Genomic DNA, 27,393 nt, shown 5'->3' with positions numbered 1-27,393 from the left:
GATCTCCATTAGCTACTACACATGGAGCAGCTACTCTTCCTGGGATCCACAGAAAACGTACAAATACATGACAATGTACAAAACAGTTAGACAAGAAAAACACAAGATATTACATTATATTCAAAATAAATAAAAATGAGGGTTGAGGTCGTGGAAGGGTAGAGGTGCTAAGGGGAACGGATGGGCATGAGTAATCGAGTACTCAAACGGACGTCAAAACTCAATTTTTTAACCAGAGATTTCAAAAAAAAGATACACTGTAGAACTATTTGGTGGAATGTGCTTTATGGCTGCCCGAATGGGCAAGTAAAATTTGGTCCTGAAAACAATTGACATTTGCTTTGACTCTAGTGTTCCAGTTGTACATGTGCATTTGTGGGGCACAACAAAAAAGAAAATCAAGCCAAGCATCACACAGTTCTTTTCCCTAAATTTTCTTTCTCCTCCATGTCTCACTCACTCAATTGCGTTCCGACCACTCCCTCTACACGTGTGCTGAGTGTGCACACAAGCCCCCGTTAGGCCTACAGAAATAAATGCCTATAAAAACGTATCACAAATTCAAAATTGACTGGTTGATTGAAGTAGGGAAAAATCTGTTCCAACAAGAGCTGCAGTTTTGGAATAATTACGTCCCATCTATTTTCCGCTTACACTACTTTGCGAACTGTTAGTGCCATTTAACATTGGTTAGCCTAGGCCAGGGCTATTCAACTGACGGCCCGCGGGCCAGATCCGGCCCATTTATCAATTTAGGATGGCCCTTTGATCAATTCTGAAAAGCAAAAATCCGATGTTTAGTGCCAAAAGGAGCCATCGTTCAATATTCTCCCATGGGAGAATCTGTAGTCCCGCCCATTAAGTGCTGTCAATCAATATCACCCAACATACCAGTTACAGCCAATCACAGCTTTTAACAGGGGTACAGGGTCTCGGTCTGTCCACCTATCGGCTTTTTCGCCGCAGATGAGATCACTACACTGCCTGATACACCTGATTGTGCTTCTAGGGTACTAATCGGGATACTACGATACCAGATTTTCCCTTGGTAAAAAGAAAACACAAAGCACACTAAAAACTCTATGGTCCTTTAAAGCCTACTTTTGTAAAATATTGTGTGCTATAGCTTGCAAAATAAACAAATGTGACTCTGGGTGACAACATAAGGCAGTTTTTTTTCCAACATTTGGACTGTTTTCCTCAAGAAATTCAGTCCACTTTATGATTTGTTTCCTTTGCTTGCTTTTCTTCCTGACTTCCTATTATTGCGATCCTAGTATTGTGACAACACTATCCTAGAATGTACACACACACACCAGGGTTTCCGTTAGGAAAGTGTGGCGCCGGACATCTGACCAGCAGCATTTTAATTTACCGGACCCATATGCATTGGTTGCATAACCCGATTAGGGCGTCTACCAACGGTGCTCAGAATGACAGAAATCACATTTAGATTATGGTAATTCAAATGAACAGAACATGCAAGTCGAGGATGCAACGAAGTACGGTGCTTCTTACCGAATTCAGATGCACACTTTGAAGATGTTAGAATAACTGTCCACATTTACTTTTCCTCAGCCAACAAGACGAGTAACAGACAGCAAAATCACTAGCCTATGTCAATCTACTATCCCCCATAGTAGAAAAGTTTACCTATTCTATTGATCATTTTGTCGAGAAATAAATAGCCTGTTCCAAACAGACTCTGGGACAGTTGTGGGACGATAGATCCTAAATTCATACAACCAGTAGGCCTAGGCTACATAAAACACATGTTAAAAAGCAATGAGTCTGATGCAACAGATGAGAACGTTTAGCTTAAAATGTTGATAAACTGTTATTTCTTCACAATATAAGCGTAGCAATGCACACAAGGCAGTAGGCGACGCGCGAATGTTCGTTCCATAATGCCTTGTTGCCTATACATTTGCTGTTTGAGATGCTGTAGCAGCAAGCTCTCGCGCTGTGTGACAGATTTTCTGCTCAAAGGCTCTGTATCTGTATGCTGTACAAGTGTGATAAATAACATACATAATGAATATACTGTACATACTCGCCAATTTAATTCCACTAAATTATTGAAATTAACCTATAGACCGATAAGTAATGACCAGTCAAATGTATTTACATTTACTGGTATTTCCATCAAATATGCTAAAAAGCATTATTTTGCAATGTAATTTTTTCTTCTCCTGGACAATTGTCAAGAGCCAATTTGATTTCATCAGCTTTTAATTTTTATATATATATATTTATTATTATTTTTAAATTGGCCAAAAGCCGGCTATTACCGGCTAACGGAAACCCTGACACATACCGTGGGGAGCATGTGTTGACGTGTTGGACCACCAAGAAGAGACTGTAGCGTCTTTTTACGTAACATGTTTGCTACAGAGTATACTGAAATACTACAATATTCTGGTAGTTCAGTAACTAGCCTAGGGACTAGTGTTGTCACGATAACAGAATTTTGACTTCAATACGATACCAGGTTTAGGATCACAATACTCAATACCGATACTCAACACCGAAGCGATACTGTGGCCAAAAAAATGAACGCTTATTAGCTAAAGTCATTGGGCTATATTTTTTTTAACATTGAACAGTATGTTAATAACTGGTATAACAACTAAAATAACAAATGTAATATCTTCTATTCTATATTCAATTTCTTTCTCAAATAAAACACCATATTAAATAACAGAAGAATCTTACATTTTCCTTATGCAAAACCAAATCTGATGTAATTTTACAATTACATCTAAACTGTTTAAAAAATTTATTTGATACAAATCAGGGTTAATTTGCTCATCTATGGCCATAATATTGGGTCAAATTACATTCATTAGACCTATGACTCATTATTCATTACAGCTAAATCAATTAATGTTTTCAATGAATAGTTTAGTTCCAAAACGACAAAAACACTTAAGCTCATTTCTGATGCTTCTATATTGTAATAATCTACACATACAATGGATTTTACACGGCATACTATGATTCCCAGAGTGCATTTCAACTCCCAAGGTGCAATGCGTCGCCCTGGGCTGCCAGCTTGCTACTGCTCGCAAGCTCAGACAAACACAAAGTAACGTTAGTCTAAATATATTGCTGTCATAGCTAAGTTGAGTGCATTTCACATTACTTTCAGGATGTAATCATATTATAATGCTCACATGAATGTCATGCTGAATATACTGTATGTTCATGTCATTGTCACTCAAAAATAATTCAAATTTAGTACAATGCAAATGTGTGCAAAATAGTTTTTTTTATATCATTTTTGCAACTAAACCTCCCTTGCACTGCACTGCCTTGTAACACCTGTTGCATAGTTGTTTCGGTGCGCTGGCCCGCATCTGCTCTGTAAGCAAAGTACTCCCATAGTTCGCTTCTGGAGCCAGTTTTGTGGAGGTATGATGTTTTCGTTAGAAGAAGCCATGCTGTCAGCATTTTCTCTCTCCTCGCTCTTGCTTCTCAAAAGTGGCTTGCTCTGTGTCAGCTGCATGCGCAAGTAGCCTGGCTCGCTTACTAGTGCCCCCTTTAGGAGATTCAGACAAATTACTATACAGAATGGATCCTCTCAATCCGTATATGACGCGAGACAAATTTGACTGAAGTACCGAAAGTAACAAATTCTAGTACAGAACCGTTTCATGTTCTAGTATCAAAGTAGTACAGAAGTGTCGGTATACCGTGCAACAATACTAGGGACACTGAACAATTAACTTAGTGAACAAATAGGTGCGCAGTGAGCACAATACGATCTTACGAGCAGCATTAGCCAACTTCTACTGTCCTTCTATTCTTCTTCTATGGTCATACAAACAGCATTAAGCTTTGGAGTTGACAGGGATTTTTTCACTCAAGGCACATGATTACTCAACCAAATCCGTATTAGTCACCTCACATCCTCCTCCTAAGTGAATAGGAGAGAAAGTTTACTCAAAATCAAATGTTATTGGTCACATACACATGTTTAGCAGATGTTATTGCGGGTGTAGCGAAATGCTTGTGTTTCTAGCTCCAACAGTGCTGTAATATCTAACAATTCACAACAATACACACAAATCTAAAAGTAAAATAATTAAGAAATATATAAATATTAGGACGAGCAATGGCTGAGTGGCATAGACTAAAATACAGTAGAATAGAATACAGTAAATACACATGAGATGAGTAAACCAAAATGATGTAAACATTAAAGTGACTAGTGTTCCATTATTAAAGTGGCAAGTGATTTCAAGTCTATGTATATGGGGCAGCAGCCTTTAAGGTGCAGGGTTACATAACCGGGTGGAAGCCGTCTAGTGATGGCTATTTAACAGTTTGATGGCCTTGAGATAGAAGCTGTTTTTCAGTCTCTCGGTCCCAGCTTTGATGCACCTGTACTGACCTCGCCTTCTGGATGATAGCGGGGTGAACAGGCAGAGGCTCGGGTGGTTGATGTCCGTGATGATCTTTTGGCCTTCCTGTGACATCGTGTGCTGTAGGTGTCCTGGAGGGCAGGTAGTTTGTCCCCGGTGATGCATTGGGCAGACCGCACCAACCTATGGAGAGCCCTGCGGTTGAAGGCGGCGCAGTTGCCGTACCAGGCGGTGATACAGCCTGACAGGATGCTCTCAATTGTGCATCTGTAAAAGTTTGTGAGGATTTTAGGTGCCAAGCCAAATTTCTTCAGCCTCCTGAGGTTGAAGAGGCGCTGTAGCGCCTTCTTCACCACACTGTCTTTGTGGGTGGACCATTTCAGATCGTCAGTAATGTGTACGCCGAGGAACTTGAAGCTTTCCACCTTCTCCACTGCGGTCCCATCGATGTGTTCCCTCTGCTGTTTCCTGAAGTCCACAATCAGGTCCTTTGTTTTGTTGACGTTGAGTAAGAGGTTATTTTACTGGCACCACACTCCCAGGGCCCTCACCTCCTCCCTGTAGGCTGTCTCGTCATTGTTGGTACTCAGGCCTACTATTGTTGTGTCGTCTGCAAACTTGATGATTGAGTTGGAGGCGTGCGTGGCCACGCAGTCATGGGTGAACAGGGAGTACCGGAGGGGGCTGAGAACGCACCCTTGTGGGGCCCCCTGTGTTGAGGCTCAGCGAAGTGGAGGTGTTGTTTCCTACTTTCACCATCTGGGGGCGCCCGTAAGGAAGTCCAGGACTCAGTTGCACAGGGCGGGGTTCAGACCCAGGGCCCCGAGCTTAATGATGAGCTTGGACGGTACTATGGTGTTGAATGCTGAGCTATAGTCAATGAACAGCATTCTTACATAGGTATTCCTCTTGTCCAGATGGGATAGGGCAGTGTGCAGTGCGATGGCGATTGCATCCTCTGTGTATCTATTGGGGCGGTAAGCAAATTGAAGTTGGTCTAGTGTGTAAGGTAGAGGTGATATGATCCTTAACTAGCCTCTCAAAGGGCTTCATGATGACAGAAGTTAGTGCTACGGGGCGATAGTCATTTAGTTCAGTTACCTTTGCTTTCACTCCAGCAAGGCCTATTAGTCAGTCATCTAACGTCCCAGAGAATATGAGAAAACATTTAGCACAGCACACACAAGGGTTTCCGTTAGCTGTAATTGCCGTCTTTTTGCCTATAAAAAAAAAAGAAAAGCATAAAAAAAATAAAAAAAATGTTTAAAAAAAAAATGTTGTCTGCCAAATTGACCGGGACAATAAAATACTTTTTGTGAATTGATGGAGATACCAGTCGTTGCAAATACATTTGACAGTCATGCTTATCAGTACATAGGTTAATTTGCATAATTTCGTGGAATTAAATTGGCGTGTGTATTTTCGTTAGTTGTTGGATAAATAAGATAAATGACGACTATCACACGCGCAAGCATCCTCAGCTGGATACTGCTGGAGTAAAACGTGTTCTTATAAGCCCATTCATTGCGCAACAATAAAATAAAAAATAAAATAAACATTCTGGTGCACGATTAAAAATTGCTATTTTTATTCCTCAACTGATAATTGAACCGCGCCTTCCATTAACCATTCAAGTGCAGGCAACAGTAGGCTATCAGCGTGTCATCCACCACTACAATGCAAGCTGGTGCCAGTGTGCATTTTGAAAACCTGAATGTTTTACTTCATATTATGAGGCATGTCTTACCTTGCGTCAAATTAGCCTATAGGCAAAATCTGACCATAGAAACGTGGAGGCAATTATTTTATAAAAGACTTCATTAGGAGTGTCGTGAGTTTCAAGTTGAGAAGTTCACAATTTAACCTGCCATTTTTACCAATCTGCGTGCAAGTTACGATTTTCATATGCTCATTTTCGTGGAACAGTTTCATTTCAAGAATAACGTTTTTTATCATTGTCACGTGATTAATCATACAATTCTGAATTCAAATGCTGAAAATCTAAAAGTTAAAATTCAACTAAAGGTGAGCACCAGCCTCTGCCATATGGACACATTGATACACGTGATCCATTGGCAGCTTAAGAAATGAGCGCATGGAACTAGAGATAGCCTATGGGCCAATGCAGCAGTAGGCCTATAACTTCTATTGTCAACTAAGTAGAAATACATAAAGCCGACAAATGAAGTCTAAATGATAAATTATGGTTCTTTCAAATTGCATTAATCTCTCTACAGAGCCTGTCTACCTCCCTTTCTATCTGTCTTGAGCTATTGCTAGTGAAGTGCAACATTGTTTCAAATCAATCAACTGGGTCTGGCCTGAAGCCTCCGCTAGGGAACTTGCAACATTGTATCAACTAGCCTATTCTGGGCCATCAGACAACTGTTTTTGCCCAAGGGAAAATAGTATTTTGCTCTTTCACACCGAGGCTTGATGATTACCAGGAGGGAGATTGTAGGAAATAGGCCTACTGTGAGGAACTATTATCATTCACAATGGATGTTTAAAAAATATATATACTTTGTTGTCTGACTATGTGAGGTGAAGAAAAAAAATGACAGAAGCTCAGCTTATTAGTGGTGAGGTGGTGAGTTAAGACAATCAGAAATCCCTAAAATGGGCACTTTCCTATATTTGCGCACAGAAGGCCAGGTACTTCTATGCGTGCGCATTTGAACAGTGAGAGACTGAATAACAACAAAAAATCCACAAAAACGCATGTCAAAAACGTTATAAATTGATTTGATTTTAAAATGAGGGAAATAAGTATTTGACCCCCTCTCAAATCAGAAAGATTTCTGGCTCCCAGGAGTCTTTTATATAGGTAACGAGCTGAGATTAGGAGCACACTCTTAAAGGGTGTGCTCCTAATCTCAGTTTGTTACCTGTATAAAAAACACCTGTCCACAGAAGCAATCAATCAGATTCCAAACTCTCCACCATGGCCAAGACCAAAGAGCTCTCCAAGGATGTCAGGGACAAGATTGTAGACCTACACAAGGCTGGAATGGGCTACAAGACCATCAACAAGCAGCTTGGTGAGAAGGAGACAACAGTTGGTGCAATTATTCGCAAATGGAAGAAACACAAAAGAACTGTCAATCTCCCTCGGCCTGGGGCTCCATGCAAGACCTCACCTCGTGGAGTTGCAATGATCATGAGAACGGTGAGGAATCAGCCCAGAACTACACGGGAGGATCTTGTCAATGATCTCAAGGCAGCTGGGACCATAGTCACCAAGAAAACAATTGGTAACACACTACACCGTGAAGGACTGAAATCCTGCAGCGCCCGCAAGGTCCCCCTGCTCAAGAAAGCACATATATATGCCTGTCTGAAGTTTGCCAATGAACATCTGAATGATTCAGAGGAGAACTGGGTGAAAGTGTTGTGGTCAGATGAGACCAAAATGGAGCTCTTTGGCATCAACTCAACTCGCTGTGTTTGGAGGAGGAGGAATGCTGCCTATGACCCCAAGAACACCATCCCCACCGTCAAACATGGAGGTGGAAACATTATGCTTTGGGGGTGTTTTTCTGCTAAGGGGACAGGACAACTTCACCGCATCAAAGGGACGATGGACGGGGCCATGTACCGTCAAATCTTGGGTGAGAACCTCCTTCCCTCAGCCAGGGCATTGAAATGGGTCGTGGATGGGTATTCCAGCATGACAATGACCCAAAACACATGGCCAAGGCAACAAAGGAGTGGCTCAAGAAGAAGCACATTAAGGTCCTGGAGTGGCCTAGCCAGTCTCCAGGCCTTAATCTCATAGAAAATCTGTGGAGGGAGCTGAAGGTTCGAGTTGCCAAACGTCAGCCTCGAAACCTTAATGACTTGGAGAAGATCTGAAAAGAAGAGTGGGACAAAATCCCTCCTGAGATGTGTGCAAACCTGGTGGCCAACTCCAAGAAACGTCTGACCTCTGTGATTGGCAACAAGGGTTTTGCCGCCAAGTACTAAGTCATGTTTTGCAGAGGGGTCAAATACTTATTTCCCTCATTAAAATGCAAATCAATTTCTAACATTTTTGACATGCATTTTTTCTGGATTTTTTTGTTGTTATTCTGTCTCTCACTGTTCAAATAAACCTACCATTAAAATTATAGACTGATCATTTCTTTGTCAGTATACAAAATCAGCAGGAGATCAAATACTTTTTCCCCCTCACTGTACATGTTCAATAATAGGATATATATATATAGCCTTTTGACTGTAAAGCGATAGGCTCGCTATTGTTGCCCGTTTTCATGCTCTTAATGAAAAATGTCCATTCCTTGTATGCATGCATAGTATTTTCTATTGGTCACTTCATTTTACTGTTTGGAAAAAATCTCACCGTCTATTGACCGGTTAATGAGGGTCGGTTAGTCGGCAGAAAAATTGACCGATATTTGCATCCCTAAAAATGGTAAACACTTACAACTTTGCGAAACGAAGCTTCTCCTCCCAACCGTGCCGTTCTGCTGGTAAAATTATTACCAACTTTACTCTTTTCATGTACAATTTTCTAACTGCTATTGGGTAAACTACATCTACTTGAATATAAAGTTGAATCCCCCCTTCTTCTAAAATGAATGTTTTAAGACAATTTCACAGTTATTGTCCATAATTGTGCCAATCCCCCTCCACACAGACACAAACACACACTTTACGACAGTAAACAGCTAGCTAGCCTGTTAGGGGGGGGGGTGTATTCAGTTACATATCAGGATATTATTTTTGACAATATATCTTATCGACAATAGCACAATATTATTTATGAGCTAGTTGGCTGTCCCTGCACCAAAATTCCAGTATTTTCCCTTTATAGCTTGTTTTCCATCTTATTTTTTTAAAAGCGAGCCCTTTTATTTCTGTGACTGATCAAAACTAGTTCTCATGCTCTCATGAAAATGTATGCACTCACTACTGTAAGTCGCTCTGGATAAGAGCATCTGCTAAATGACTTAAAATGTCAAATGGATCTCTAGTCTTTCTGCAGCAGACATATAGTGAGCAGTATATTTGGAACATTGAATAGCAATAAAATCACAGTATCGAATTGCAATACATATAGAATCGCAATACATATCGGCACCTAAATATTGTGATACTATCGTACCGTGAGGTCCCTGGCAATTCCCAGCCCTACAAGACACATTAACATACACATCCATAAAGACCTAATGAAACTACAAAGGAAGAGGCACTGCCATGGGAACTGCTAATAACACTACTTGAAACAGTTGCTGTAACTATACTGTATTAGTATGTTATTCGAGTTCTATGTGATTTCAGCAAGCCATGTCACCCACCATCTCAGATTGTTCTGAAATTGTTTCTGTCGTTAGAAACAGTAAGATTGGCATTCCTGAAACATTTAGTTGAAATTGTATTTTATCTCAGAGAAATTAATCTAATTGATTGCACCCATAATTGGCCATTTTAAATTTATAGAATTCCGATAATATTCAATAATTACAGTACCCAACATCCGAGTCTGACCAAACTTTGTTGTTAGTAGGCTATATATACACACATCTGTCATTAATTGCAGATTGACGTTTATTGGGATGAGCTCATTAATTGCCTTATTGCTGTATAATAAGTCACTCTATAATAAGTTGCTATGAATATGACGATAAGACTGGGTCATTCCACCTCAAAAAGCACAAAAAATAGGAATTCGACACCCACCATCTCAGATTGTTCTGAAATCGTTTCTGTAGTTTGTAACGATACGATTCCTGAAACATTATTTTGTTGAAATATAATTTCATCTGAGAAATTAATCTAATTGATTGCACCCAAATTGGCCACTTTAACTTATAGGATTCAGATAATATTCTATAAATATAGTACCCAACATCCTACCAATAAGTGAGATATGAAGAATCCCCCCCAAAAATTCAAAAGCCACCCAAGGAACCCCCACGCCAATCCCACCCAAATAACCAGTATGCCGTATCAGTTCTCTGTTTGACAAGTAGTATGAAACTGCAGCTTGGAGTATTGCTTTTCCATTCTATGTAATGTATTCCCTGTGAATCTGTTGGTTATTTTTCCCTGTTCAGAGAAATTAGTAATTGAAGTCGCTTGCATTATTTACCATATAGTAGTGTGAAAGTACCACATTTTGAATACTAGATGCCGCTGTTCCTGCTTTACCGCCACACTCATGTATACATTTTGCTGGTCTCGCGTTTATTAAATAGATCACAACATTTCCTTTTTAACTTGGGTAGAAAACCAAAAGATTTGGCTCATGATGAAAATAAATGGTGTTCATCCTCACAATTCAAGCTAGTCCTCCATGAAAGTGATTCAGTTTGTCCTAAAAGCAACCTAATGCTTCAACCCAACTATCCTTGAATAGTCTAACAAGTGGCCACTGAGGGCTATGCAATTCTCATAGGAAAACTTTTCCTACAAGCCCAAAACTTTGATGGAGAAATTGGCTAGGGACTAAAATGTTGTGACAACCCAAATAAAATAATGAATTGCATGGCAGTTTTCTGCTTTTCAAGAAGTTTGGTTCAAATCGGATGTTGGGTACTATATTTATTCAATATTATCCGAATCCTATCAATTAAAAATGGCCAATTTGGGTGCAATCAATTAGCTTAATTTCTCAGAAATTAAATTATATTTTAACAAAATAATGTTTCAGGAATGCTAATTGTATCTGTTACTTACTACTGCTACCTAACGGTGTTCCGTACATCACAGTGTTCCGTACACTTGATCTTATCTTGGCACCCAAAAAATTAAATACCAGGTCAACTGCAATATTAATACCATTGTAAAGCACAATTTCTCCTCTTTCCAGCTAAATTAACGACGAGAACTTCACGCTGCCCGTCTCTGCATGATTGAAGGCAATGGAGCTCTGCCGGGTCTTATTAGAAATGGCAGAGGGGGAAGCGAAGGCTACTGAGTGATAGTGAAAGCCGAAGACATGTTGTGTGGAGAAACAGCTTTTTTCACCTGATTTGTCAAATGTATCACCTGTAAAATGTCAATAAAACACTATAAAGAGTTTATATACGGTTTCATTACATACCCATTTGATGGTTTGTGTCGAATTTGAATAGGGGTTTTAGGGCAGCGCTAACGTCATCTTCACAAGTAAACTGCGGCTGTCACAGCTTTTGAGAGTCATGATGGCTCGCAGTGATGACACGAAAAATTTACCATTGTTTGAATTAATGATTGATGAACTCACGAGTAATTAACTTTATACTCACCATTGATAATGTCTTCATAAATAAATAAATACAATTAAATGAGTTACAAAGTAGGGAGAAAATAAAACAAATGTAATTGTATTTTGACAGGAATTGTCTTGAAAGGGAAAGGCCTAACAAGAGCCCAAGAAACGACGCCACTATACCCCTGAATAGCTAGGCTGCTAACGAGGAGGCGAAGGCAGGGAGGAGCCTGAGGGAGGTAGCTCGTGCCTCCTGTCAGTACCTGTTTTCAGGGAAGCCAATGGTCCAAAAAAGTTCCACATAGTTCATAACTATTGCAGTTTGGTGACATGCAGTCTTTTAAGGAATCCCGTTCATTTATTTCACCTGTGCACAATCAAGAGCAGAAAGAGTGGCATGCAGGAATGTCATGTCTCAAATTGGGTTAGAGCATGTCATTTGGAAACGAGTTTAATAGATAGCACACGTGAGAATTTAGGACATAATAATAATAATAAGCCATTTAGCAGACGCTTTTATCCAAAGCGACTTACAGTCATGTGTGCATACATTTTTACGTATGGGTGGTCCCGGGGATCAAACCCACTACCCTGGCGTTACAAGCGCCATGCTCTACCAATTGAGCTACATGCATTATTAACATGCGTTATTGCACATATGAGATTTCACAATTATTAAAACACAGCACTCGTGAATAGGTTGGCACAGCAAAGGTATTTCAAACCGTTAACACAGCAAATGTGAGAGCAAAAAAACGAAAGCTCTGTCAGCAGTTGACGGGTTTGCGTGTGTAAATGCAGATCATAGGTTGGTGCAGTGGTATTCTTTTTAAGATTCTGCACATCAAAGTCTTATGCAATTAATTGTTGATTGATTCAGTGTTTGTGTTATTGATGACCACACTGCTATTAGCACCCTACTCATGAAAAATGTGTTTAATATTAGCCATAATATTAATACTAATGCTAATTTAAACACAAATCATGAATAATGAAGGTTTCTTACAAATGTATATGGTTAAGCATGTTTTTAATCTGCGAGAGAAGCGCTAACCCTGGTGGAAAGACACTGTACGAGTAATGTAAATGTACGAGTAACATGATGCGTGCCGTACGTTACGTCGTGACACATCACGATGTAACGTACAGCGTCATAGAGGTCAGTGTTGCATCTTTTCTCGAATGCTATTAGGCCATTACCATGTCAATCAACACTTCAATAGAAACATAGCTAACACCCCGGATTTGATGCGAACACAGTCGCTACATTCCCATTAGTTTTCATTGCAGCCTTGTTTGAATGCTGCGGTTACACAAAATGTGTACGGAACACCGTTAGGTAGCAGTACAGAAACGATTTCAGAACAATCCGAGATGGCGGGTGTCGAAATCATCTTTCTTGTGCTTTTTGAGGTGGAATGACCCAGACTGATATCGTCATATTCATAGCAACTTTTAATTGAGCGACTTATTATACAGTGATAAGGCAATTAAGGAGCTCATCCCAATTAACGCCAACCTGCAAATAATGAGATATATATAGCCTACTAAAACAAAAATGGATTTGACCTAACATCATGTGCTTACATTAACATCTGTATGTATTTACGTGTTTGAGAGCGAGTTTAGGTTCTTCGACACACACACACACACACACACGGATCCAGTTGCCTGTGCCTGGGTAGTATCCTGCTTTAGGGCCAGTGTACATGCTGTAGTGCACTACATAGGGAATAGGGTGCCATTTGGGACGCAGCCTACACATGCCTACTGCTAGGCCCGGCTCATAAATAAGTGTCAGTCTGAAAATAAAGCAGTAAATATAGATGGAGGTGGTATAGGAAAAGGCAGTTAGCGAACACTCAACAAGGCTAACAAGGTAACTCTACACTAGGCTAAAACAGCAGCTAGCTAGCTAAAATTCTCTGTACTCTACACTACAGAACCATAACCAAGCTCCAAACAACTCCGTGCTCCATACAACCAGTAGGCTACACTCATACTTTCACACTCTGGAGCCTACCTATGGATGTCACAGGGACAGGAAGGGGCAGCAGCAAGCTAGCTAACACAACACTATGTACGCTCTTCCACCCATGCTCCACACACACTACCCTCCATATACTCTCACTTTGAAGCCAGGGTCGTGTTTAGTATGGCGCACGAGAAGGAAAGTCTGTGCTGTTATCAGACAACTTCGAATAGTAGCCTACGTTCCTGTTTCACTTCGCCTATGTTCCCGTTTCAAAAGGTTTCATTACGGCGTGCCCTAATGAACAGGATCCAGTAGCCCACTAACTTCCCTGTTTCATGCCATTTCCAAACATTTTCGTCTGGAGGAAAAAAGGGAAAGGGTACTGAAAGGGACTCAGGTGTGCCTGGCTGCTCGGGGCAGGTCACAGGAAGGAATGCATCCTGTGTGATGATGCGTTTCCTGTGCCTCTGTTGCCGTGCTGCTCCGACACGCTGGGCCAATTAGAGCACATCAAAGACCCACCGCATGACTCACACACACGACAGTGGAAACACTTCAAACAGTGAACACAACCTTCATCAGAGAAGAGTGTTGGTTTTTCTATGGAAAACCAAAAACACGCACACCCACACACAGTGTGTTGATTCTCCTATGGGAGAATGACCTCACTAAGGGGGGCAGCAAGGGGTCAATGCAAAGAACACAACTCTCAGGTGAAAACACACACAGGGGCAACTGCAGGTCAAGGTTTCTCCATATTACCTTGGTACTGTTTGACCCACTTTGGCACACTGCCCAGGACCAGGGTCAATGAACTTACACCCCTTTGTTCATTTTGGCCCCAGCTCAACAGTTAACATATGAGTCAGCCTGTGGCTGGCTGAAACTACTGAGTCACACTATCAAGGACCAATCACCCTGGATGACATTGTTCATAGTCTAGGATTTGTGAGTTTCATTAGATGGCGCTTAGGATCTGTTGTAGAAAGAATTATAGACTAAAGGCTGAAGAGTGAGATGCTTGTCTCACTTAACACTGGATAGACTGCTCTTAACACACACGCAAGCAGGCAGTGTGTGTGTGAACACGTTTACTAGGCTGACACATAATGCTTCTTTCCTAATGGGCTGTCAAACCAACCCAATCTTGTCTGTACTGTACTACAGGTAATCTAATGTTCTGTGGACGGATTCACAAAACACTACAGACAAAGAAACGTAAGTGCAATTCCTCAAAATATTCTTAAGAATTTCGCAAATATCTTTCCTAAGACCTTCGTGAATACAGTTGAAGTCGGAAGTTTACATACACCTTAGCCAAATACATTTAAACTAAGTTTTTCACAATTCCTGACATTTAATCCTAGTAGAAATTCCCTGTCTTAGGTCAGTTAGGATCACCACTTTATTTTAAGAATGTGAAATGTCAGAATAATAGTAGAGAGAATTATTTATTTCAGCTTTTATTTCTTTCATCACATACACTCAATTAGTATTTGGTAGCATTGCCTTTAAAATGTTTAACTTGCGTCAAACGTTTCGGGTAGCCTTCCACAAGCTTCCCACAATAAGTTGGGTGAATTTTGGCCCATTCCTCCTGACAGAGCTGGTGTAACTGAGTCAGGTTTTTAGGCCACCTTGCTCGCATGCGCTTTTTCAGTTCTGCCCACACATTTTCTATAGGATTGAGGTCAGGGCTTTGTGATGGCCACTCCAAAACCTTGACTTTGTTGTCCTTAAGCCATTTTGCCACAACTTTGGAAGTATGCTTGGGGTCATTGTCCATTTGGAAGATCCATTTGCGACCAAGCTTTAACTTCCTGACTGACGTCTTGAGATGTTGCTTCAATATATCCACATAATTTTCCTTCCTCATGATGCCATCTATTTTGTGAAGTGCACCAGTCCCTCCTGCAGCAAAGCACAAGTTTGAGTTATTCACTGCGTTAGCACACTGTTGCACACACACGTTGCCAACCCTGATGTTCTAGCAGTGTCTGAATCTTGGCTTAGGAAGGCCACCAAAATCCACCCCTCATCACTGTCAAACGCTCCCTAAAACACTTCAGCGAGCAGGCCTTTCTAATTGACCTGGCCCGGGTATCCTGGATGGATATTGACCTCATTCCGTCAGTAGAGGATGCCTGGATGTTCTTAAAAAGTGCTTTCCTCGCCATCTTAAATAAGCATGCCCCATTCAAAAAATTCTGAACTAAGAACAGATATAGCCCCTGGTTCACCCCAGACTTGACTGCCCTAGACCAGCACAAAAACATCCTGTGGCGTACTGCATTAGCATCGAACAGCCCCCACGATATGCAACTTTTCAGGGAAGTCAGGAACCAATATACACAATCAGTTAGGAAAGAAAAGGCTAGCTTCTTCAAACAGAAATGTGCATCCTGTAGCACTAACTCCAAAAAATTTTGGGACACTGTAAAGTCCATGGAGAATAAGAGCACCTCCTCCCAGCTACCCACTGCACTGAGGCTAGGAAACACTGTCACCACAAATAAATCTACGATAATCGAGAATTTCAATAAGCATTTTGCTACGGCTGGCCACGCTTTCCACCTGGCTACCCCTGCCACTAGCTCTGCATCCTCCGCTGCAACCTGCCCATGCCCCCCCCCCCCCTTTCCTTCACCCAAATTCAGATAGCTGATGTCCTGAAAGAGCTGCTAAATCTGGACCCCTACAAATCAGCTGGGCTAGACAATCTGGACCCTTTCTTTCTAAAATTAGCCGCCGAAATTGTCGCAACCCCTATTACTAGCCTGTTCAACCTCTCTTTCGTATCGTCTGAGATCCCCAGAGATTGGAAAGCTGCCGCGGTCATCCCCCTCTTCAAAAGGGAGTGACACTCTAGATCCAAACTGTTACAGACCTATATCCATCCTACGCATAGCCTACAGCCTTTCGAAAGCCTAGTTAACAAACAGATCACCGACCATTTCGAATCCCACCGTACCGTCGCCGCTATGCAATCTGGTTTCCGAGCTGGTCATGGGTGCACCTCAGCCACGCTCAAGGTCCTAAACGATATAATAACCGCGATCAATAAAAGACAGTACTGTGCAGCCGTCTTCATCGACCTGGCCAAGGCTTTTGACTCTGTCAATCACCACATTTTTATTGGCAGACTAAATAGCCTTGGTTTCTCAAATGACTGCCTCGCTTGGTTCACCAATTACTTCTCAGATAGAGTTCAATGTGTCAAAACGGAGGGCCTGTTGTCTGGACCTCTGGCAGTCTATGGGGGTGCCACAAGGTTCAATTCTCTGGCTGACTCTATTCTCTGTGTATATCAATGATGTCGCTCTTGTTGCTGGTGACTCTCAGATCCACCTCTCTGCAGACGACACCATTTTGTATACATCTGGCCCTTCATTGGACACGGTGTTAACAAACCTCCAAACGAGCTTCAATGCCATACAACACTCCTTCCGTGGCCTACAACTGCTCTTAAAACCCTAGTAAAACTAAATGCATGCTCTTCAATCGAACGATGCTTGCACCCGCCCGCCCGACTAGAATCACTACTCTCGACGGGTCTGACTTAGAATATGTGGACAACTACAAATACCTAGGTGTCTGGTTAGACCGTAAACTCTCCTTCCAGACTCACATTAAGCATCTCCAATTCAAAAATAAATCTAGAATCGGCTTCCTATTTCGCAACAAAGCCTCCTTCACTCATGCTGCTAAACATGCCCTCGTAAAACTGACTATCCAACCGATCCTTGACTTCGGCGATGTCATTTACAAAATAGCATCCAACACTACTCAGCAAATTGGATGTAGTCTATCACAGTGCCATCCGTTTTGTCACCAAAGCCCCATATACTACCCACCATTGTGACCTGTACGCTCTCGTTGGCTGGCCCTCACTACATGTTCGTCGCCAAACCCACTGGCTCAAGGTCATCTATAAATCACTTCTAGGCAAATCCCTGCCTTATCTTAGATAATTGGTCACCATAGCAACACCCACCCGTAGTATGCGCTCCAGCAGGTATATCTCACTGGTCATCCCCAAAGCCAACACCTCCTTTGGCCGCCATTCCTTCCAGTTCTCTGCTGCAAATGACTGGAACGAACTGCAAAAATCTCTGAAGCTGGAGACACTTATCTCCCTCACTAACTTTAAGCATCAGTTGTCAGAGCAGCTTACCGATCACTGCACCTGTACACAGCCCATCTGTAATTAGCCCACCCAACTACCTCATCCCCATATTGTTATTTACATTGTTATTTATTTTGCTCATTTGCACCCCAGTATCTCTATTTGCACATCATCTTCTGCACATCTATCACTCCAGTCTTAATACTAAATTGTAATTATTTTGCACTATGTCCTATTTATTGCCTTACATTTTACATTTACATTTTAGTCATTTAACAGATGCTCTTATCAAGAGCGACTTACAGTTAGTGCATACATTTTTCATACTGGCCCCCCCGTGGGAATCGAACCCACAACCCTGGCGTTGCAAGCACCATGCTCTACCAACTGAGCTACAAGTTACCTCCATAACTTACTACATTTGCACACACTGTATATAGATTTTCTATTGTGTTATTGACTGTACGTTTTGTTTTTGTTTATCCCATATGTAACTCTGTGTTGTTGTTGTTGTTATCACACTGCTTTGCTTTATCTTGGCCAGGTCGCAGTTATAAATGATAACTTGTTCTCAACTGGCTTACCTGGTTAAATAAAGGTGAAATAAATTTTAAAAAATGTATGCCTAAGGTTGGGTAGGGGGGAGGTCCAGAGAGGGTCAGTCAACTTCCCCCTCAGGAAGTTGGAGCATTTAGCATTTTTGATTAGGTTTCAGGAAATGGCAGAGTCTTAAAATTATATCAAACAATGTAGCCAACACAGAAGTCTTGTGTTTAATCCTAAATTAAAATTGAGGTGGTCATCTCAATGACACCTTCACATTTTTCTAGGTTAAATGTAGGGGTACTGACTATTTTGATTATTAGGTGTCTTTATGTGGATAGTCTAGTGAAAATGCAAACTGGCTTCTTAATTTTGTTTGGGGATTACTGGATTAGGGGTGATATGGCCAAAATATCATATCACTATTTTTAAATTGTTGGACGATTTGATGGTATTTGACAGTATTTTATGTTTTGGAATGACCCTAGAGTGGAAACACATACATTCTAAGTGATTTCAATGGGTTTCTCTACTTTCTGATCGTTTTCTACTGTTCAATTAAACTTCAACCCAACATTTTTGTTCTGCATTTTCATCAGTTTCTGCATTTCCTGCACTCATTTCCACACTGCCACGTAGGGCTGCACGATATGGGCAAAAAAAACAAAAACACTTATGAGCAGTAGGCTAATATACACAGACCCCACGTTTTTAACCAAGTGTTGCAATTGCGATTTGCTTTGCGATTCAGATCAAAACACTTGGATGAACAGATTATTCTAATTCCATAGTTAAAAGATAAGTGGGCACTTTGAATACAGTGTTTGGCATGACAACGAATGAAAATGCAAGGGAGGAGTTATTGTGACAGGGTAGGAACCAAAGTGTTGGTCAGTGTTTCCTAGGGGACCCTATAATCTTTGGCTACATTAAATATTCTCTCTTAGCTACTTCATGTAGCTAACATATTCATGCTTCTCTTATTCCTCTTTGATTTAGAAGATACTGTTGTAAAAACAACATGCTGATTTAGGCCTACACCATCACTGGTATCAGGCTGTATAGCTAGCTACGTTTGCACTGACTCAGTACATTAGCTAGCTAGCCAGCTAACTAGCGATTAACAGTTTACACGATTTAGCCACAACTTGCTAAGAAAAAACTAGCTGTTTGCAGATTTAAGAAACACTAACTAATAGTTTAATTATAGAACGTTTGTGGATTTATATTAAGAAGCAAAGTGGAAACAGCATCATAGTCCTCAACATTGTTGCATGTGCTGCATTGACCATACAGACTGAATGCAAGTGTCTCGTGGTCGAGCAACAACAGATGCGCTCCTTGAGTGACAGAAGGCGGGGCTAGGTCTGTGGAAAGTAGCATAGAGAGAGAGAGCGGAGAGAGATGACTCAAGTAGCAGAATAATCTATAAAAATGGACTTTACGCAACACATATCACATTTAGCAAACCAAACATTCAAATACCATTATAGAAGGTCAAGTAAAAACCCATACCGGTCCGTGCATCAATACCGGTATATAGTAAAATACGGTATACCTAGGGCTGTGGCAGTCATGAAATTTAGTCAGCCGGTGATTGTCAAGCAAATAACTGGTGGTCTCACGGTAATTGACCGATAATTAACATAAACACCTTTAGCATCTCCTGGCTTCTATGCATAGCCTACAAGCAACTGACGCAGACCTTTGGAACATCTACTAATAAATATAGCCTACACCATCACAATAAATCCATTATTTATTTTAGACAGGTCTAAAGAAACATGATATGCTATGCTATTCTATTTCAGAAGAACAGAATAGCATACTCCGAGTTGTCCTTATGTTAGGTCCTGATCTGGCTATGCCATATGGCTGTCGGCTACACTAGTTCATTTAGCACACAAGAGTTGCTTAGAATTTTATTTATTTATTTTATAGTATAAAGAATACAATTGGACATAGCTGAATAAAATAGAAAATATATTCTCTCCAAATGATTTGAGGAGTGTGCACATGCGGCTATTCAGTGTTGAGTGGTTAACAAAGAAACAGGTCCTCCTATATACTTAATTTAGAGTTATTTATGCACCTTTAGTTGTGATACAAACATTGGGCTATATGTTTAGATTGTTAATACATTCTAAGACGGCATGCATGATGCGACTAAAAAAATACATGTCATCTATGCACTTAAACAGCTTTTCCCGTGGTTCATTTTCATGCCAGCCAGGTAGGCTATATTCCTGTTGTAAAGAGAAGCAATGTGCTTAATATAAGGAAAGTTGAGAAATACATATAGGCCTAGCCTATAGAAAGCTGATGGGATCCTCCTCTTTTTAATAGAGGCCACACTGTTTTCTCACGCAATTGCATAGCCTATAGAAATGTTGCGTAACATGAGCTCATGGGTGTTCGATTCCATTTTCAATTACATTTGCATTGATGTCAGAGTGATTAGAGGGACAATAGAGTGCTGAGTACCAGGCCGTTAGCGACTGGCAGTTAGCAAGTCTGGTAGGCTACTAATGACCACCAGCGGCATCAGAGCCTAGTTACAGTGACTAAACGGTCATGTGGAATTTGATTGCGGTCATGACTCGTGACCGCCGGTGTGCCGGTAATACGGACGCCCTAACAGCCCTAGGTATACCGCCCAGCGCTATACTGGATGCAATGTAGTAGTCTAGCTTACTGTAGGCCATATGGAATATGATACAACTGAACTGGCCTATATGAGATCGTTTCTGATCGCCAAGTTAGGTCTGACTACTAGGCTACCATTCATTCAACATGCCTTGCTGTCATTGATGACATATCACTATATGAAGAGGACAGATCCAGAACTGATTAATTAACATAGGCATACTAATCTTTAACAGTCTAACAACTTTCTGTGAAGGACGGTGTTAGAGGAACAGCCCGCTCTGCCAAGTCTGTTTACATTCATTCCATGAACTACCGCAACAGCTCACGTTTCCTTGCTCTTCAATGCGCTTGCGCCTACTACAGTTGTGGAGATCAAAGCATGTGCGGGCAAGAAAGTGTTCTCTTAGTTGACTAAATCCTGTAGATAACTACCTTTGTCGTAATGACGCCTTAGCTAAGGAGCTAACTAAGAAATAGTAGTTATGTGCTTGACCCCCCCCACATCAGCGGTATCAACGGACTCCGAGGGAGGAAAATACCACTACAGGGGGCGGGCCGGAGCGGAGCTAGAGATTTTTTCTCTTCGCCGAAGTCCTCCAATTGGCTTAGCTCCAACTTCAGATGGTTTAGTCAAAAACCACAATGTGCCTACTAGAAGACTATATTTATATTTCACGTTCATTTTTCATACCTGCGCACTTTGAACTCAAATTGCGTGCATTGTACACAAAATGTGTGCAAGTTAGCAGGTCTGGAGAGCGTCCAGTGTGCGGTCTGAACGCTCAGAGTGAAACGCTCTGAATTTAGGAAGGGACTATCTGACAACATTTGAATTTACAAAAACGGCCACTGAGTGCCCTCTGAGCACCCTCTGACACTCTAGAGTGAATTTACGAAGTACCCTTAAATCATCCAAAGTGTTACATTTTAACTCACGACTGACGCACCTACAGGATGACACAGGAATGCCGCTGATTCATTTGCAAAAACATGCAGAAAACCCCAAGCCGCGTGTGTTTGTGCGTAGAGTATAGGGCTGGGAATTGCCATGGACCTCACAATACGATATTATCACGATACTTAGGTGCCGATAAGTTATGTATTACGATTCTATATGTATTGCGGTTCAATACTGTTATTTTATTGCAATTCAATGTTCCAAACATATTGCTCACCATATGTCTGCTGCAGAGGGAAAAGAGAGAGCATGAGAAAACTAGTTTTGATCAGTCATGGAAATAAAAGTGCTGAAAACAAATTGGCTACCTATTTAAAAAGAAGATGGAGAACAAGCTATGAAGGGAAAATACTGGAGTTCTGGTGCAGGTACAGCCAACTAGCGCAAAAATAATATTGCGATAGTCAAAACGAGACGATATATTGCCAAAAATAATTTCCAGATATGCAACTGTATCGATTTTTCCCCCCATGGCTAGTACATTTTTACATTTTAGTCATTTAGCAGACGCTCTTATCCAGAGTGACTTACAGTTTAGTGAGTGCATACATTTTTCATACTGGCCCCCCCGTGGGAATCGAACCCACAACCCTGGCATTGCAAACGCCATGCTCTACCAACTGAGATACAGGAGGCCTAGTAGAGTACAGTAAGTGAGAATCCCTCTCCTCATTATCACCTTTTACACTGCAGGGCAAGCATGCCTCCCTGCATGCCGACAGACAACTGGAGGGCTGCACACACACAGCAAGCGTACGCCACACACACACACACACACACTGAAACGCAGACCTCATACACGCACACTTAACACAGAGCAGATGTCAGCACACAGAAATACATATCTACACACACACACACACACTTATGAGCAGTAAGCTAATATACACAGACCCCACCTCATCCCCCACAAACACACTCCCTCTGTCACTCACCCGTGGACGTGGTAGTCATCCCTTCTGACTTGCTGAAGTCTACACTGGCGTAGGCTCCGTTGTTCTCTGCTACCGGCACAGTCACGTTACTGGCTGAGGGGGCGTTGGGGGTCGGCCCGGTACCCCCCTGCTGCTGCTGGGGTATGGGGACAGAGTTAGAGTCCTGGTCCTCTCTCAGCTCCAGGGCGATGTAGTTGAGGCCGTTCTGATAACCAACAGACACATTCCTGCACATACGACCTCCAGGAGGGCCCCCAGAGGAGGCTGAGTCCATGCCCAGATCAGAGGGCCCTGGCTGGGCAGGGCAACTGTCCAAATCCACCCCTATCCCTTCCACACACATCCACACACTGTCAAAGGAGCCAGAGCCGGCCCACTTGGAGCCCTCGGCCAGGTGAGCTCCGTTGAGGGCCGAGGGGTTGGCTGAGCCCGAGGGCGGGTTGGTGCCGGTGCTGGAGCTTGTGGTTCTGCCTCCTCCAGGGGTGGAGGAGAAGGTTTCAGAGCTGTGTCTGCGTCGCCCCTGGGGGTCAGCACGTACCACTATGGGGGGATCAGGCTGGGGGCTTGAGGGAGGGGTGACATGGTGGGGGAGTAAGGTAGGGGGGTAGCGGCACTCCATCACACACAGGTGCTGCAGCATGGCTGTGGGGCTACTCTGTGACCCCCGCGACCCCTCACCCCCGCTATGGTTAAACGTCATATCTGTGTAGCCATCTGTTCCCGTCCGCCAGTGAGCTCCAGAAGATCCAGGGGCTACGCTCAGGGAGGCCCCGGCGGTCAGGGGTCGAATGTAGCTGGGTGGGTTCCAGGGGGCCACCAGAGAGGGTCTGGGGGACTGGTTCTTAGCCAGGCGGCAACCATCATCACCCCCACTACCACCACCTCCAACCCCCACCTCTACACTCATATAGTCCTGGTTCTGTGGCTGGGGAGGAGAGTGGCGCTGCTCGACAGAGCCCAGCGAGGGTGAGAGGTACTGGTCAGAGAGAGGGCAGGACGTGGGGGGTCCGTAGGGGTCCCCAAACTCGATGTTGATGTACTCGCCGGGGCTGGAGGGTCGCTCGGCAGCGGCTGGCTCACTAACCCTCAGCGACCCGTGGAAGCTGCGGTGGCCCAGGGGGAGGCGGTTGGGCCGAACCGGGGTCGTTCGCCGGTCACCGTGAGCCGCTTGGTGGTGGGCCCTGTAGGGCGGGGGTTGGTGGGCGTGAGGGCTGTCTGACCCCCCACTACTGACACCCTTCGTCGTCATGCCAGCGACCTGGGAGTAGACGGGTTTCGCCGGGGAGCTCATGAGCACGTATTCATCATGCTCCCTTTCTCTCTGTTCTCCATCTCTGGCGACGGGGGCCTTGTAGGAGCGAGGCAGGGAGAAGTAGGGACTGTATGATTTGGGGGTACCTTCAGAGATGCTCAGTGCGTAGTATCCCCCCTCGTTGGAGAGCTTCCGTCCACCTGCAGCGTTCCCCCCTCCTCCACTGCTGTACGACATGTCCATGTATTCTCCAGTCTCAGGTTGCTCCACTATACTACCAGAACTACTGACACTACCTAAACCCAGACCCATGTTACTGCTACTGCTGTGGGGGCTTGGGGAGGCCTGGACTGGGGAAGAGGAGCTCCGTCCCCCTGGTAGCATCATCATGTAGCCCTGGGGGTCCGTAGGCTGGTGGGGTTGGAGCTGGTTGGCCGAGCGTGGGGCCAGGGAAGGGCTATAGGCCTGGGGGGAGTGGGAGGGCTGGGGATGGGGAGGGTGTGAGAGAGAGTGGTGATGGTGGTTTGGGTGAGAGTGGGAGCTAGGTTGCATAGGCATGTAGTCCGGGGTGTCACCGGGTGAGGCTGTCACCCCACACAACATGGGCATGTAGCCACTGTCCTCCTTGGCCGAGGTGGAGGGGTAGGAGGAGAGAGGAGGGGGTCGGCCCTGGCTGTGCTCGGAGCAGGAGCTGTAGTCAGAGCGGAGGGAGGAAGAGGAGGAAGGCTGGTTGCTGCTGCCGGTGCGGACCAGAGACAGAACCTCTTCCACAGACCCCAACTCATCCTGTGAGGTGGTCTGGGTCATCTTCTGGTACACCGCCACGCCGCTGCTACTGCCGGCAACACCATCCTGACTCCCGGGCCGTGTGAACGAGTGTGTCCGTCTCCTCAGAGACCGGTCTTCATCCGTCGACGTGCTCTCGTCCCGGTGGGGGGCCTCAGCGCCGCCAGAGCTACTCATGCCGCCTGCTCCAAACACCTCGCGGTGCCAGCCCATGGCCATGTAGTCGCTCAGGCAGTTCTCTTCTCTGATTGGTGGGGTGTTGCCCAGCGAATCGGGTGTGTTACTCCGGACTCGGAAGTAGCGAAAGTCTCCGGGGCTTGAGCCGTACTCGTCAGAGGAGTTGAAGCCTCCGTCAGAGGGGGAGCCACATATGGACGCGCTAGAGGGCCGGGTGAGGGTGTCGGAGACCGAGCCGTGACCGCTGCTGCTGGACACGCTGACAGGGGAGGTGGTAGAGGAGAAGTGGGAGACGGGGAGCGAGGCGGAACGGGCGTGGCAGGTGGAGCCCGGAAGCGCCCTGGCATAGCGCCCTCCCACCCCGGTGTTCCCTGCACCTCCCCCGCCCTCCTGGCGCCCTAGGTGTATCCGGGCGGTGTTCAGGTGGATCAGGCTGCCGGTAACGGACCGGAATGGCCGGTTCATCGTCCCCTCACCCTCACTCGACGTCCTGAAGCGGTAGCCGCTGGCGCCGGAGCTCTTACTCGATGGCGGTGTCCCGACCACCGACTCGGTCCGGGAGCGGCGCTGGAGACCCGTCTGGCTCGGCGGAAGGTTGCCTAGGTGACGGCGGGTGGTGATGAACGCCATGGGGTTGGAGCCAGACGATTGGCTCTTACTCCTGGGGCGAATCTCTGCAAAGGCCTTCAGAGCCTTCATGGTCTCTAGGATGGTCTCGTGCATGTTCTGAGCCACTACAGAGTCATCTACCTGCATCCATATCTCCCCTGGTCCTATGGAGGACGACCGACCCACCTCGATGAAGAAGAAGCTTTCTGAGTGTCCACATCGTCTGATGTTCATTAGCTGGAGGTTGACATACGGTGTCTCAGAGTTTAGTTTGACCAGATGGATAGTTTTAGAAGAGAGGCATAAACGATACACACCTGTGAGGTTTTTGGTCTGACCCAGCCCTTTGGGTTTCACGTTCACCTGCCACACCTCTTTGAAAACCGTACCTGGTGTGACTGTACCATAGCCATCATCCAACTCGTCCGAGTCTAGATTACCCTTTTTCCCCTCACTCATCAGTTCACTCAGGGCTACATACCAGTCCTCTTGCTCCTGCTCGTTTTCAGCCACAATGGCAAAGTACTCATCCTTAGTGTAGAGGGCTATGAGGTGTTTGTTCTTGGAATCCGCTCTTTTGTTGACGGTAAAGCACTGATACAGATAGATCACCCGTTTCGGGGGAGAAGGGGCGACTGCACCGGCCGCTGTGGCAGACCGTAGGCTATTGCGGAATTTTTTCTCACTGTCATGGTACTCCAGCCGGCTGAGGCCTAGGTGGCTCGCCGCCCTCAGCACGAAAAACCGCTTGTGTCCATGCTTCTGTTTCCGCAGGTAGCCACACTTCCGAATGTCATCCACAACACCTTCTGAGGTAGCGACGCTAACGTTAGCATTCGCGGCTAATTGAATCGCGGCAGACGCTGCGTTCACCGATGCAGCGAGTGCGTGGTGGCTAGCAGCGGGGTCCTCATGTACCAGGTTCAAAGACGACGACGAGGCTTTCCTTACCGGGGACCCCGTGATGTTTTCACCAGAGAGATTGTGCTGCTGTTGCTGTGTCGCCGCCTGATACTGGTGCGACAGCGGGCGTTGTTCTTTGGGCAGCGAGCTCTGGGGGTAGTGATGGTGGCTGTGGTGGTTGGAGGGCGGCAAGTGCTGATGAAAACGAGCTCCGCTGCCGCCGCAGATATTCAATAAAGGGGAAGGGGGTTCCCCAATTGAGGTATCGCGGTTGGCTGCCGTAGCCGCTGGTGTCGTCCCGATGCCCCTCTGTTGCATCTCCACCAACAACATAGCGGCATTGTTTTCTTGGTAATTCATAAAATTGGCCATTTAGAGAACACAACCAAAGGTCACTTTACCTAAGCCGTGCTGTGGACCTAGACCACATTCTTGTTTTGGAGACGGGCTCCGGCTGGCGCTGCTGTGTTGTACTGTGGCTACACGACGCGATGGTTAGCTACAATCAAAGCAACAATTTCAGTTGGTTAAGTTAAAAACGGTCGGTCCAGGCCTCTTCGTGAAAAACAGGTATCCAATATGGGTTGCAGGAAATAAAGCCGCCCCTGTGCAACATAACCACGTTCACCCCCGTTTCTATAATCGTTAGAATCCAAGCTAGTTTACTAGCAATCTGTCCCCTTCTCCCTCTCTGTACATATCTCTACCCAGCAGAGCACAAACAACACGTGACCTGTGCGTCATCCATAAGTAGGAGGAACAATGAATCAGACGGGCCTTCTCATTGGAAGTTAAGCGAGATTGACAGGAACTGACACCCAATTGTTTTGGGTCATTCGTGTTTTACGTCAATACGGTGGACCAATGACATAGCACAGATTTTCAGTAGTTAAAAAGAGGAAGGGACGTATTCGAGAT

At 44.2% G+C, this 27,393-nt stretch overlaps 1 protein-coding gene across 1 annotated transcript in view; it reads right to left on the bottom strand.

Moving 5' to 3' along the window:
- The window catches only part of LOC311132719 (insulin receptor substrate 2-B-like), a 37,596-nt gene extending 10,463 nt beyond the window's left edge, over positions 1–27,133 (bottom strand). Inside the window, exon 1 of the mRNA XM_084166003.1 lies at positions 22,749–27,133. Within this exon, the coding sequence (XP_084022129.1) occupies positions 22,749–26,847 (4,099 nt within the window). The 5' untranslated portion in view covers positions 26,848–27,133. The remainder of the gene's footprint in view (positions 1–22,748) is intronic.
- Between the last annotated feature and the right edge of the window lie 260 nt (positions 27,134–27,393).

Source organism: Coregonus lavaretus, assembly GCF_964263955.1.
Source record: "Coregonus lavaretus genome assembly, chromosome: 7".
In the NCBI taxonomy this organism is placed as follows: domain Eukaryota; kingdom Metazoa; phylum Chordata; class Actinopteri; order Salmoniformes; family Salmonidae; genus Coregonus; species Coregonus lavaretus.
The sequence above is the reverse complement of the archived record's forward strand: the minus strand, read 5'-3'. Positions and strand labels throughout refer to the sequence as shown.